General features: G+C 37.4%; 2 protein-coding genes across 6 annotated transcripts in view; one reads left to right on the top strand and one right to left on the bottom strand.

The window, feature by feature from the left end:
• SGTB (small glutamine rich tetratricopeptide repeat co-chaperone beta) overlaps positions 1-8941 on the top strand; it is a 47704-nt gene extending 38763 nt beyond the window's left edge. For both annotated transcript variants that reach the window (XM_066376069.1, XM_066376077.1), the window contains exons 7-11: positions 1324-1462; positions 1573-1635; positions 3940-3977; positions 4212-4295; positions 5722-8941. In XM_066376069.1, coding sequence (XP_066232166.1) covers positions 1324-1462; positions 1573-1635; positions 3940-3977; positions 4212-4295; positions 5722-5833 — 436 coding nt within the window. In that variant the 3' untranslated portion in view covers positions 5834-8941. The remainder of the gene's footprint in view (positions 1-1323; positions 1463-1572; positions 1636-3939; positions 3978-4211; positions 4296-5721) is intronic.
• Positions 8942-10194: 1253 nt separating this feature from the next.
• Positions 10195-15400, bottom strand: part of TRAPPC13 (trafficking protein particle complex subunit 13) — a 38909-nt gene continuing 33703 nt past the window's right edge. For 2 of the 4 annotated variants that reach the window (XM_066376027.1, XM_066376044.1), the window contains 3 exons: positions 13996-14096; positions 10588-10738; positions 10195-10462 (listed from right to left, as the gene is read on the bottom strand). In XM_066376027.1, coding sequence (XP_066232124.1) covers positions 10355-10462; positions 10588-10738; positions 13996-14096 — 360 coding nt within the window. In that variant the 3' untranslated portion in view covers positions 10195-10354. The remainder of the gene's footprint in view (positions 10463-10587; positions 10739-13995; positions 14097-15400) is intronic. The other 2 variants (XM_066376035.1, XM_066376054.1) reach the window with 1 other exon arrangement.

Raw genomic sequence — 15400 nt, 5'->3', positions numbered from 1 at the left:
CTGTATTATCTGGCATCTGATTATCCCTGACCTCATCTCTTTCCACACCATTTTCTGTGCTCCCTCCTCAGCCCTGGTCCTGTCCTTAAGCATCCCAGGCATGGCCGGGGGTCCTGCCACTGCTATTCAGCACGCTCCTCCCCTGATCATCATGCGGCTGCTGCTTCTCATCGTTCAGGTCTTTTCAGTGTGGCTGCCTGTCTGTTGCTTGTTTTCCCCAGTTAGAATGAAATTTTCTTAAACTCAAGAACTTTATCTTTTCTCATTGTGGATAGTACTTGGTGCACAGTAGGGTCTCAGTAAATATTTATTACTGTTGATTAATTGAGGACTTTGATAAAGCATCTTTTATGGTTGACTGTTAGAAAACTAATTAGGGTCTGAGAATTTTCCTGTGATTAGGCACTGTATTTTATCTAGAGCAGAAGTCTGTGAGGTAAGTCAGCCAAGATTTAGAGTAATTTAAAAACAACACTAGATCAAATAAAAACCTCGATATTATCTCTCCATATATACCATACTTGTTTAGTTCTGAAGTAATTTTCCAATACATAAATTCTAACTTAGGTGGAGGAAAACACAAATTTAATAACTATATGATTGGGATAATAATGTCTTAAGTTGTAAAGGATGCTAATTTTATCTATTTAATAATTAACATGTCTTATTGAGAAGTACCCCATAGCCTATTTGATTTTTTATGGCGAATTTATCATGACTCAATGCCTCTGCCTGGAAGTAGGAGGAAAGTGTGACATTCTGAAGCGCACATCTAGTTCAGATCCTTAAAATGGTAGATACATGACCACAGGATTGCTAAATCATTCATAAAGCAAATTACTTCATATTAGGCTTAAAAATGGAAAAGTAGGTAAGGTTTATTTCTAACCATTAAGTTCATAGTTAGTATAGGACAGCCACAGTTGTCAGCAAGCAGAATGGAGAGAATACAGACTTACAGAATTTTGGTTCTTAGTAGGAATTTTATTGATTCTCCTGTGAGCCATAGTATAATAAATAAAGTGCAATCTAGATTCTAATTCAGGCATCCCCAAACTACGGCCCGCTGGCTGCATGCAGCCCCCTGAGGCCATTTATCTGCCCCCCCCCCCGCCGCACTTCCGGAAGGGGCACCTCTTTCATTGGTGGTCAGTGAGAGGAGCACTGTATGGTGGCCCTCCAACGGTCTGAGGGACAGTGAACTGGCCCCCTGCGTAAAAAGTTTGGGGACCCCTGTTAATTGAATGCCAACACAGATGTTTGACTACATTTGTGATATCCTCGTATTCTTTAATCATATATCTTATATTTTTCTCTTTTCAGGCTGGCTCTCACTGCCATGAATAAATTTGAAGAAGCAGTTACAAGTTATCAAAAGGCATTAGATCTTGACCCTGAAAATGATTCCTACAAGTCGAATCTGAAAATAGCAGAACAGAAGTTAAGAGAGGTATCCAGTCCTGTAAGTTATTAATGCTGAAAAAGTGAGCTATTTTGTCATTCACAATTTATTGTAATCAGATTGTAGTGGTTAGAATAATTCTAACCATATATAATATAATTGTTTTACAGACAGGAACTGGATTGAGCTTTGACATGGCTAGCTTAATAAATAATCCAGCCTTCATTAGTATGGTGAGTATATTTCCTTTTCTGTTCTGCTGGCTCTGTTTCCCATAAAGCAATATAGTTTTAAAACATTACAGAAACAAATGAGGGAGCTTTTGTGGTGGTGGTGGAAATAGAGTGTTGATGTAATGCTATGGCTGAGATTTTTCACCTGCCTGTGTACCTGTTTGTGAGAGCCATGGCTAGACTTCAGGAAACAGATGGATTCCCAGAAATTATATATTTATATAAAAATGTGTGTACATGTGGATATGAGAGAACTGTATTTTTCATCAGATTGGCAAAGGAGTCTATAAATCTACAAGAGGTTAAAAACCACTCTCTGACATGAAAATGGCCCCAGGAAAGTATCTAATGACTGAGGTCTGAGGATTTTGGTTATTGTGGTTTCCTCATCTCTCCTGTCAGCATTGTGTGCTGCTTTTTTATCTTGAGTTAATTTGACTTTTTAGTATAATCCATTTAGTATAACTCATACATATCCACTCCATCCTTCAAACCAACAAAATTACAGATCTTTTTGAAAACACACATGCTGTGAAAACTGATTTAGTGGTCAAGGGTGTTACCTGGGCATGTAAAGCTCCCTGGGTGACTGTATATATTCCTCTGGCTGAGAACTATTCTACCAGATGCGATGCCCTTGGAAAGCAGTGCTTCTTATTCATCTTTGTTTCCTTCAAAAAATGTCTTGTATCCACTAAATCTTTACCTAAATTGAAGTGTACAGATGGCTTGTTCCTAGTTAAAGGGGTCCTTTTGAACAATTGGTAGGTTCGTAGCAATTGGCAGTTTAAAATTGTTAGTTGAAGTCTTCGTAGACAGTAATTTTTTAATCACTGACCTTACACAAGGTGTTGGGAAAGCCACCACTTGCTTTTATTACCAGAGAAGTAATTGTTTGACTGACTTGCAAGTAATTTAAGTCTCAGGATTGAGACTTGAATAACTCTTGAGTCTCAGGATTGAGGCCAAATTTAAGTTGGTCCTGCTACCTAAATACCAGCAAACGAATGACAAGTTCTCTGGAGATTTTGTGACATTTTGAACATGGTTACCCATTTTCAAGCCTCAGGTTATGCTACTGTAGCAGGATGTGAAAATAGATTTTAGTTTCCAATTCAGCTTAGTCCTTAAAATGCTTAAGTGAGGTGTGAGATTACCATGTAGAGAAGATGCAGAAGGTGGGGGTTAAAAACACACTGTGACACTCTTAGAAAGGGTCAGGTTGATAGAGATTAAAGAGGATTTTTGGAGACAGCTATTGGAGTTACTACTGTCTACAAAGATTTAAGAGAATCTGCATTTTACATGAATATTTTTTACTATCAATCAGAGGCAAAAAAATGGTTTCAAGCCTGACCAGGCAGTGGCGCAGTGGATAGAGCGTCGGACTGGGATGCGGAAAGACCCAGGTTCGAGACCCCGAGGTCACCAGTTTGAGCGCGGGCTCATCTGGTTTGAGCAAAAGCTCACCAGCATGGACCCAAGACCGCTGGCTTGAACAAGGGGTTACTCGGTCTGCTGTAGGCCCACGGTCAAGGCACATATGAGAAAGCAATCAATGAACAACTAAGGCATTGCAACAAAAAACTAATGATTGATGCTTCTCATCTCCCTCCGTTCCTGTCTGTCCCTATCTCTGACTCTGTCTCTGTAAAAAAAAAAAAAAGTTTCAAAATGAAGTTTCTCGTGTGTATGTATATAAATACAGTTCCCCTCCCACTTAAGTATGGCAAAGATTGAAACTACTAAGCCCCATGGATCCTGGTCACAGCTCTTAAGAGTACTTGTTTGAAGTGGACCCGCTCATGTGTTGGAGATTCTTTATAAAGTTTCTATTTCTCCATTTGGCTTTATTGATCTGATAAGTAGAAATAAGTATACTGCTGTCAATATCCTTAGTTTATCATGTTGTTTATAGTCTTATCTTTGCCAAGTATTTTATTTTTTAAACTCTTTTGCTATTATTTTTATTTATTGATTTGAGAGAGAGAGAGACGGGAAAGAGAAACATAGATTTGTTGTTCTCCTTATTTATGCATTCGTTGGTTGATTCTTACATATGCCCTGACTGGGGATTGAACCCACAACCTTGGCATTATGAGGACATCACTCTAACCAACTGAGCTTTTTCTCTAGTACCTCCTTTTTACATCCCCATTCACTTTGTACAGCACACTAAAACTCTAGAGAATGTTAGTATGCACATTGTTTAGCTTGAATTCCTATTTTTTTAAAAATAAATATTTGCTAAAGATCCCTGAAGATTAACTACCGTTAATGGAAGATGCCATTTTTCAATTCCAGGCAGCAAGTTTAATGCAGAATCCTCAAGTTCAACAGTTGTAAGTATATAGAAAGAGCATATTACATTTTCCCTTTCTACTTGCCACTCCTAAGTTGAGCACATCAGCTCCAAAATGATAAAACTGCCCTGACTGGCAGCCAGTTGGCACTTAGTCACACATTTAGCCTAACCTTCTACATGATGTAGGTAATCCAGCTGACTCTTCCTTGCCCAGTACCCTCCTTTTTATGACTTTGTGCCAATCCTGTAATATACCTCTTGCCTACTCTAGAATGTCAGGAATGATGACAAATGCCATTGGGGGACCCGCTGCTGGAGTTGGGGGCCTAACTGACCTGTCCAGCCTCATCCAAGCGTAAGTGTTACTTGAAATAGAAATAGTAAAAAAGTGTTTTATAGTTTATCTCTAAAATAGAAATAGTTTTAAAAAAGAGTACTTTATGCTTTACAGTTTGTCTCTAAAGTGAGGGGACCAGGGCTTTCCTTTCTTAATTTTTATCATTTACTGTTAGTATCAGTGGTCTCACTAGTTATTAACTTTAAAAGGAGTTCATAAGTTGGAATTTTCAGACTGAAGGGCAGGAATCCAGAAGATCTGGATTCAAGAAAAAGTTTTTCAGCAGATTTGAGTAGCTACTCGAGGACGGAGATTACAGTCAAGTAGCTAAAGCAGGGGTCCCCAAACTACGGCCCGCGGGCCGCATGCGACCCCCTGAGGCCATTTATCCAGCCCCCGCTGCACTTCTGGAAGGGGCACCTCTTTCATTGGTGGTCAGTGAGAGGAGCATAGTTCCCATTGAAATACTGGTCAGTTTGTTGATTTAAATTTACTTGTTCTTTATTTTAAATATTGTATTTGTTCCTGTTTTGTTTTTTTACTTTAAAATAAGATATGTGCAGTGTGCACAGGGATTTGTTCATAGTTTTTTTTATAGTACGGCCCTCCAAGAGTCTGAGGGACAGTGAACTGGCCCCCTGTGTAAAAAGTTTGGGGACCCTTGAGCTAAAGTATGCATTCATTTAGGTACACATATATATTTAAAATCATGTTACATACACCAATATTCAGACAATTTAGGAAACTATCTTATTCAAAGTTTTCTGTCATCACTAAAGGAACTCCGTGCACTAATTACCTTCACTTCCAATCAAGTTGCTTAAGATACTCTTTTCTATGTGATGCTGTCACTGAAAATTTTATCTGAAGCCACAATTATCATTTGCTGTTTGCAGTCATGACCACGTAACCCCATTTGCAATATTGCATTTTTAGAGTGATCTTTAAGTGGCATGATTACAGTGGTGTCTAACACTCACAATTCAGGGTGGCACATCAGGAATTTGTATTCAATTTCTTAGCTTTTTTAAAAAATGAGTTCTGTTCAGTGACTTCTACACACATCCCAAAATGGGTTTGATGTTTGTCATATGGGAGACGTGTTAAGACTTGACTACAATTCCTTGCATTAGGTTTGAGCATATGCAATAAAAAGCATATACTTTTGGGCCTTTTGTTTATTTACAGTCAGGCACTAGAGGGGTGGATTTTACCCAATTCAGGAAATTTTTAGATGGGTATTTCATTTCTTATAAAGAACAATGCTTTATAATAATGCTGTATGGAGACATTGGAAAACTTGCAGATACTAAAGTTGTGCTTCTAAAACTTGTTTTTCTAGAAGCTCCCTTTGGGTGGTACTCACATCTTTTGCAGTCCTTTTTTATGGGGACCAGGTGACTAGGAACCCCTAATTCACACCACTTTGCCTCTTGACTCACAGGGGACAGCAGTTTGCTCAGCAGATCCAGCAGCAGAATCCTGAACTTATAGAGCAACTGAGAAATCACGTCCGGAGCAGATCATTCAGCAGCAGCACTGAAGACCACTCCTGACTTGACCAGAGATCCTATCACGCGAATGGTTATGGCTCTGAAGTGTTGGCTCTAGATAATGGCCAAAAAAACAAAAACAAATCTAAGGAATAAATCTGTCTAGATAATAGGTGTATCACAAACAGACTTAAACATAACATGATTCCTTTGTAAACAAATGGTCAGTAGCCTTGTTAAGTGCCCATATAGCACTTATAACAGCGTTCCATTTTCAAACCATCATCATATTTGTATATTAGACTTAATAGCGGTAAAGCTATTTTCCTCGGTGAGTTCTCTAGCTCCAACTTCCCTTCAGCAAATTTTTTGAAAGCGAAGATGACCAAGAGGAAACATTTCTCGTGCCAGGTTGGGAGAAAGGGACTTGCCACTGAAAAGCATGTCTGGAGAGATGTCATGTAGGTTTAGCCTTGATAATGCTATCAATAAGGGATATACATCAGAGGGGCCAATACTATCTTTAATGCTGCTTGTTCTAATGGAGGGCAGGGAATCTTAAGAGCTGGTGAAAAGCAGAATTTGGTGAAAGGGTTGTTGTTTTGAAAAGAAAGAATGGGGCTCCAGTGGCGCAATCAGTTAGCAAACAGTACTTATACAAAAAGAATAGGTGCTGTGAATGTACAGAGTGAAAGTAGGTAGGTTTTTGCAAAGTTCTTAATTAACCTTGCCTGCACTTTGGTATTTATAACATTAGCATGGCCAATTATGTAAGTACATAATAAAATGCATTTAGAAATCCTTAATGGTACAGTTAGGTCAGTTGTATATCTATTCAATATAACTAGCACAACTTCCCCAGTAATGACCATTCCATGGAAACTCAAATATTCCTACACATTTAAATAAACCAATGACTTGGCTCTTAAGGATTTTCTAACTAGCATTTAATTATGGGTCCATAAATACTGATTTAAAAAAAATACAACTCAGTAATTATTTGATGGATTATAAAAAGCATCTATCATTAACAATGCTTGTTCATGTAATCCTCTGCTATGATTTGGTTTGGCATGCTGCTTTTATGCGTAACCTTAATTTGATGCAACTTAAACATAATAGGGAACTTAAAATATTGCATTTAAATTAGAATACATATTAATAGAGAGAAGTGGCATTGTTAGGTGTTAATGGCACAGCTCCATAGTGATGGATGAGACTGTTCAAACTGGAATTTCTTCTGTTTGCGAATCATGAAATAGGTAGCTGGGCAGACATGTAATGGTTTCACAAGTGTTGTGAGAGAAAACTGAGAAAGAGTGTAATATTAAATTAGTAATACTGATAATGATCTAGGCCTTATTATACCTATTCTCCTCAAAAGATTACTTGTTATCTTGAAGTTTAAACATCAACTTTTCCTTTCTTTCCCTTTGTGAGATTAGACCAGCGGTTTCTAAAATTTCACTGTAAGAGTCACCTGGTATATTTATTGAAAATGCAGATTCAAGAGCACACTTTCAATTTTTACTTAGTAGGTCCTGCAATAAGGCCCAGGAAGCACCATTTTAAACAGTACACCAGGTGATTCTCATATAGATCCAAAGACACTAATTTACAGCACTACTAGATTAGAGATTTCCCCTCAATGACACCAGCAAATACCTAACCCCCCGGATTTAGGCTATAACAAAGACATATATGACCCTATAGTAGTGTCCAGAAAAGAGCAGGACTTAAGTCTTAAGCCTCTGAATTAAATCTCCTATATTCTATCTAAACCAACTTTTCATACATTCAGCTCCTAGTGTTCAAGTGTTATACAGAATGAAGTAATAATTACATGAATAAGCAAATTTGATCCTTAATTAAAAATTAGTTACTCTTATCCAATGTTCAATAAGTTTCTAGCATAAATATCATGAGTGCATTAAAAATGCTTTCAGAATGATAAATTGGTAAACCCCTAGAGAGAGCTCACTGAAAATAGAGATTACAGATCAACAGTATCAAAAGTGAAGAAGGGAATGCCAATGCAGACCCTATGGACATTATAAAGGAACATTCTAGGTCATTATACTCAACAATATTAACTTAAAAAAAAACAAGACAAATTCCTTATAAGATACGAAATATTAAAGCTCACCGAGGAAACGAATATCCTCCAGAAAAGAAAGTTCCAGTCCCAAATGATTTCAAAGGGGAATTCTACCAAAAAACTAAGGGAGAAATGTAGTAATATCAATCTATACAATCTTCCAGAAAACAAGAGGAGGAAATAGTCATTTTTATACCCATTATTCTGATACCAAAATCAGACATTATAAGCAAAAGCCTTTAAAACAATGTCTTCATTTTGCTAATCTATTGTGAAGGTAGCCACTTTTTACAATAGGAATTGGTGTATTTCTTCCTTTTTATCTCTCTAGATTGTTTCTTTGCTAATATACTACCCATAACAAATTCAGTCTGAGTGATATGCCATTCACCTGGATTTCCATTCAATTCAAGCTATTTTTGCTCTTGTACCTTCATCACTTTGGAGTCACTGCATTTCAAGAAAATTTTGTGTAGTTGGATTGTGCTAGCTACTTGTAAAATTACAAGAAATGCCCCAAATATTCTTGCTTGTCTGAAACAGGGCATTAAAGTAAATCTTTATATACATTCTACTTGGAGATGACTGACTTCCATTAACCACATTTCATTGTAGAAGCTGTAGCTATTATGATACTGTATAAAACTTAAATGTCTTTTTTATGCAAATGACATTTTAATTTATGTACCAACCTGTTTACCTAATTTTTATAATATGGTTTAAAATTGTTTCTAAATGATATTATCTAAACTGAGATTGTTTCTAAAATGAGATTATCTAAACTTTATTTAAAGAAAGAACAACATGGGTCTAGGTTATTGCTTATAAAAAGAAACTTTATAATTAAACCAATTTATATAGCAGATTCCAAGTGACCATTATGTTACTTTTTAAATTTGAAACAGAGTGAAAAAGAAGGTTCAGTCATGAGAAAATGCTTGAAAAACAATGGAGTACCCAGTGCAGTGGCTATAAAGTCTTACTTGTCCTTTCATCTTATTCTTTTTGGGAGACACGTTTTTTACACTGCTTGCACTTTATTCTGCACAGACATTTCATTATTACAATTTAAGGGACAGATCTCACTCTGAATATAGCTCTCATTTTAAACCAATTTGTCATGGCAATAAACAGTTATGTACTTAAAAGAACCAATTTTTGTATTTGACTTAGCATACTCTTAAATTTAAAAAATAAGTTTTTATTTAACAGCATAACCTTTCATAAAAATTTATTGATTGATTGATTTTAGAGAGAGAGGAAGAAGGAAAGAATGAGAAAAACATCGATTTGTTGTTCCACTTATTTATGCATTCATTGGATGGCTCTTGTCTGTTTCCTGAAGGAAGATCAAACTGCAACCTTGGTATATTCGGACACAGTCTAACCAGCTGGGCGACCAGGCCAGGGCTTAAGAGCATAACCTTTTGTTTTCCTGACAAAATATTGAAACTTTTATTACATTCATGTTGCAGAGTTAAGTTTTCCTTAACTTTTTCACTGTTTTGTCTGTGACATAAGTAAATGTATGTGATTACATACTGAGATAGTGCTTTATAATTTTAATATACAATTTTGAGTTCAAAATCAAAAATCAAAAGCTAGAAATCCCTTAAATATGACTATGAAAATAAGTGGCTTATTTTTTCAATGGGAAAAAACCAGGACTTTTGGACTTAGAAAAGCTTCTTAGTTAAAAGTTAAGAGGAATGCAATCTAAGAATAAAACCAATTCTGATCTGCTATTAGTGCCTGAAACTTGGACATGTACAGGTTCGTATGTATACACAAACACAGGTACCCAACAATACAATACTTTTGAAAGCAACTAGAAAATTCGTGTGTTAGCAAACGTAAGGTTACATGAGGACTATCCCTGTTGGTTTAAACAACTTTTTCTGTTGACTGAGGAGTTGGAAAAAAAACTAAAATATTTCTAAAATAAAGTATTACAAGAATTCTGAATTTTTAAGAAACAACTTTATCTTTTAGATGGAGGTCAGCAAACTACAGCCTGCAGGCCAGCTGCCTGTGTTCGTAAACAGCACTGTTCTTTTTGCCTACTGGCTGCTCTCGCACTGCAACAGCAGGGTGGAGTATTTTTAATAGAAACCACATGGCCTGCAGAGCCTAAAATATTTAGTATCTGGCCCTTTACATAAAAATTTTGCTAGCTCCTGTTCTAGATACTTGATAGGGAAAAGTGGCCTCAAATATAGAACTTTAGAGAACCAAGTCCAATAGTCATCCAAATGAAACAAACAAGATATTGTGTAGAAAATGTACAAAAGTTCCTTTAGAATATAATTCACAGATAATCAGTAGATGGTCTTTTCAAAACAAATATTTAATATTTTACATTTACAGGAAAGAAATTTAAATAATATATACTTATTTTTACTGTTGACTTGATCATTTTACAAAGGTGACAAAAATACAGAAAGTTCTGTGAAACTCAATTGAAAGCACAGCACTGGAAATTTTCTTCAGCTTCCCACTTTAACGGCCGAAGATACCACACAGACTTGTGCGATGTCATCATATTCATATGTTCTCTTTAAAAATGTGTCTGTTAGTCTTAAGCCAGAGACGCTCTATTGAGAGAAAGATACAGGCCTAAGTTTTCATTCAATGGTAATTACTAGAGAAAATAAGGATATAGTACATGACCAGGGGTTAACAGCTCCCAAGTACTGAAATTATTGAAAAGAAAACATACTTGCAGTCCCTGTACTGAAGACAGTAGAGTAAGAGCAAGGCAGAGAGAGGAGCTGGGATGTAGCTTTCCAAGCTGTCTTCCTGAAATGCCACACCAGTGGATGGAACTGGTATTACACATTTCCAACACCAGGTCCATAGTCCTTTCACTGCTGGGGAAATCAAATAAACAGGAATAAATCTTGTTCTTTTCACAAGAGGTATGCAATATTCTTACATCACTGCCAGTGAATTATTTTTCTGGGTGTCCAGGAGAATTAAAAGTCAGAAGCAAATTAAAATACATAATTTTTATTTCACATTAAAGACTGAATCAGGAAAATGAAAGAAGATGGCATCTTGTAGGGTTTTAAGTGGCACTGAGACTAATTTGCCTGTCTTAATGTTGGCTTTCTGGTTCTATTACTAAACTCTTGGCTCCCTGCTACTAATCTGTTAGCAGCTTTGCCATTTTTCTGGGAGACTCCCAGACATCTGTGTCTAATCTTGTTGCTATGCATCCTTCCTATTTCTGTTAGGCACTGAGTCTAGGCCAGTGCTTTTCCTATTTGATCTGTTTCTTTATCATGCAGATAACACAAAAAATGACTGACAAGATTCTAAGAAGTAAATACTATTCAGGTTTGTTCACTGTTACCATAAAAAGCCTGTGTCTGCTTATAACTGATATCACCAGTTCAGCTTAAACATGTTAAAACAACTAAGTTAAAACAATATTGTTTCAACTCTTGCAACTTTTATCTTTTTTCCTTCATTGTTTTAAAATACTAATTTAAATTTCAATATTTAATTTATTCATTTTTAAACATAATGATTTAATGATATTTAGCTTTGATATGTCTTTGTCTCCTAAACATTTGAAATGTCTACTAAGTGCCACAGACCAGGTAAGATGCACTCACTACATAAATTTTCTCATTAAATTTCACAAAAATCCACTAAGTATGGTGTGTGTGTGTTTGTGTGTGTGTGTGGTGTGGTGTGGAATGAAGGGGGTAAATCCAACTTTTATAAATGATAAAACTAAAGATATAAGAAACAAGTGCTTTTTAGAAAAAAAACTTATTTGAATCACCCAAAGTTAAAGTGAACACTAAAAGAAACTGAATTAAAAAATTTTGTGTGTGTGTGAGTGTGTGTATTTTTCTGAAGTGAGAAGCCAGGTAGCAGAGAGACAGACTCCCACATGTGCCCAACTGGGATCCACCCAGCAAGCCCCCTATAGGGCGATGCTCCGCCCATCTGGGTCATTGCTCCATTGCAACCAGAGCCATTCTAGCGCCTGAGGCAGAGGCCACAGAGCCATCTTCAGCGCCTGGGCCAACTTTGCTCCAGTGAAGCCTTAGCTGCGGGAGGGAAAGAGAGAGCCAGAGAGGAAGGGGAGGGGGAGGAATGGAGAAACAGATGGGCGCTTCTCCTGTGTGCCCTGGCTAAGAATTGAACCTGGGACTTCTACACGCAGGGCAACTGGCCAGGGCCAAATTTTTAAATTTTTGACAGCACTTTGCCATCTGGTCAATAATGGGTTTATTATACCTCAAAAAACTCAAAAGAAACAAAAAAATCCAAAAGCACAGCATCAAAGTGCAGGGTGTTTCCCCAGCGTGTGTGTAATGTTTGCGGAGCTCCCTGATGTGGCAGGCACTGCATTTACAACACGGGAGGAGATGTCCGTTCCTTTGAATAATACACAATCTAGTGAGAAAGAGACTAGTAATTGTAGCAATATGTGAGTGTCACTAAAAAAAAAATACATTAAAATTTGTTACAACAAAAGAAGGCATGATTGTGCATGGGAGGGTCTACGTAGCTCTACAGGAGAAGTAGGAATTTTTATAATTTGAAGGATGACTATTTCCTATTTCCCTCTAGCACTGTAAGGTTGAAATGGGTATGGAATTAAAAAGAATTATACATTCAGACGGTGAGGGTTGGGATTCATCACTGCAATATTATAAAAATGCCCCGAATAATAATTACTACCAAGTAGTAACAGGAAGAGTAACAAAAGTGATAGAACTGGGATTTAATCCTAGTTTTTTCTGGCTTCAAAGCTTTATGATGCCCTGCTTCTTAATAACTAGATTATACTCTCCCTTTATTATCAAAGTCCTATTTTCCTTATATTAAATTCATAACCTATTTTTACTTAATACTAAAGATATAGCCCCAGGTATAAGTATGTCTCAAAAATTTTACCTTACTATTGATACATTAAATCTATAATGTATTATTCCGTAAGAACCTACTATCTCATGTTTTAGTAATCTAAAGTGTGAGGGAAATAACAATGAAAGAATATGGACTTTATTTATTTATTTATTTTTTCATTTTTCTGAAGCTGGAAACAGGGAGAGACAGTCAGACAGACTCCCGCATGCGCCCGACCGGGATCCACCCGGCACGCCCACCAGGGGCGACGCTCTGCCCACCAGGGGGCGATGCTCTGCCCATCCTGGGCGTCGCCATGTTGCGACCACAGCCACTCTAGCGCCTGAGGCAGAGGCCACAGAGCCATCCCCAACGCCCGGGCCATCTTTGCTCCAATGGAGCCTTGGCTGCGGGAGGGGAAGAGAGAGACAGAGAGGAAAGCGCGGCGGAGGGGTGGAGAAGCAAATGGGCGCTTCTCCTGTGTGCCCTGGCCGGGAATCGAACCCGGGTCCTCCGCACGCTAGGCCGACGCTCTACCGCTGAGCCAACCGGCCAGGGCCAAGAATATGGACTTTAAAGTAAAAAACAACTAGTTTCAAATTCTGGCTCCATCTTTTCTACCTCTCTGAGCTTAAATACGTCACTTAACCTCTGACTTGGCTTTCTCTTGAATGGAATGTGAATAGTACCTACCTCACAGGGTATACTGCGTGAATGTAATCAAATGCATACACTGCCTAATGCAGTAGGAACTCTAAAATATGTAATATACAGCTACCTGATGAAGAACTTTAAAGATTTAAAGATTCTCTTTTAGGATTAAGAAGTACAAACTGGAGTGAGGGGTATGCAGCATAATCAAAGGTCAAAATAATCTGGAGATGTTTTCTCAGAACATATGTACCCTGGATTTATCAATGTCACTGCATTAAAATTAATAAAAATAAGATTAAAAAAAAAAAGAAGAACAAACTGGTAGTTACAAAACAGTCACAGGGATGTAAAGTATAGCATAGTGAATATAGTCAATAATTTTGCAATAACTATGTATGATGCCGGGTGGGTACTAGAAATATCAGGGGGAGCACTTTGAAACATATATGAGTGTCTGACCACTATGCTGTACACCTGAAACCAACACAAAATAATATTGCAAGTGTATGTAATTGAAAAAAAAATAAAACTTCAAAAAATCAATAAACATTTCCTTTTAGGTAGGTAAGGAAAAAAGGAATCTATCCACAAACATTGGCATTACCTGCAGTTTGTTATTTTACAGGTAATATGAAAAGGTTCTTCTAGGTTTACAGTATCTGGGATTGCCTCCAAAGACAACCTAACATCTCCGTAACCTGGAGCCTAAAAGCAAAAGCAAAATAGTTAACATACATGTATTACAAAACCTTTCAATTGTAATGAAGAACCACAGCAGGATGTTTACTCAACAGCTACTGGGTCTCCAAGCAGATGTTCTGAGAAAATATTTTTCAGTCACTCTGTTCTTCATCCTAACTTCTTTTGCTGTTACTACCTGCAGAAGAGCACTATATAGTCTGTTTTTGCTATAATACTCCATGTTCAGTAGTTATAAAAAGATTCATTATAACACTAGGTCTATAAATCTCCTAGGTAAATAGTAAAGAAATTTCAGGAGGTCTGATCTTCAAGGCATGCTTTCCAAAGATACTCTAGCTTATCATACATAACTCCAAATAAGTAAGATAACTCCTAAGCAGAAAGAAGATGATCACTCTGAAATGATCTAAAAAGAAATTCGTGTTTTCATCAGACACATGGGCAGGATTGGGCTTTAGAAACATCAAAGCTTGAAACATCCTATGGCAGGATGATAGCTAATTGCTATATGAAAAATAGGACCAGAAATTTTTTTTCTAGTTATTACCTCAAATAGTGAAAGAAAATTTTAGACTATATCAGAACAGGTACTATTAAGCATAAAGGGAGGATTCTGTAGCATATTCTAACTAGCATAAGAAAAAGAAGACTGGTAGCTATCTCCACTCTCAAAGGAGAAATTAGGTAAAATATCCAACCAGTACTTACAAGATAATTTCAGTGGGACTCATCTTCTAAGAAAATTTTAATATAGTGGAAGTCAGATGAACAGTTAAGTATAAATTATCATAGGAGGGGACAATTGATAAGCAGTTATTTTGTTTGGTAAAGTAAAAAACCATGTACTAAGAAAAATTAACATCTGAACATTTTTCATTCATCTCAATACCACCTAGCTAGAGATCAGTAAAACTATTAATATTTTATTTTATTATTATTTTTTTTTTTGTATTTTTCTGAAGCTGGAAACGGGGAGGCAGTCAGACAGACTCCCGCATGCGCCCGACCGGGATCCACCCGGCATGCCCACCAGGGGGCGATGCTCTGCCCATCTTGGGGCGTCGCTCTGCCGCAATCAGAGCCATTCTATCGCCTGAGGCAGAGGCCACAGAGCCATCCTCAGTGCCCTGGCAAACTTTGCTCCAGTGGAGCCTTGGCTGCAGGAGGGGAAGAGAGAGACAGAGAGTAAGGAGAGGGGGAGGGGTGGAGAAGCAGATGGGCGCTTCTCCTGTGTGCCCTGGCCGGGAATCGAACCTAGGACTCCTCCTGCACGCCAGGCTGACGCTCTACCACTGAGCCAACCGGCC

This window comes from Saccopteryx leptura, chromosome 1 (genome assembly GCF_036850995.1).
Source record: "Saccopteryx leptura isolate mSacLep1 chromosome 1, mSacLep1_pri_phased_curated, whole genome shotgun sequence".
In the NCBI taxonomy this organism is placed as follows: domain Eukaryota; kingdom Metazoa; phylum Chordata; class Mammalia; order Chiroptera; family Emballonuridae; genus Saccopteryx; species Saccopteryx leptura.
Note: the sequence above shows the minus strand (reverse complement) of the source record. Positions and strands in the feature narration are given on the sequence as shown.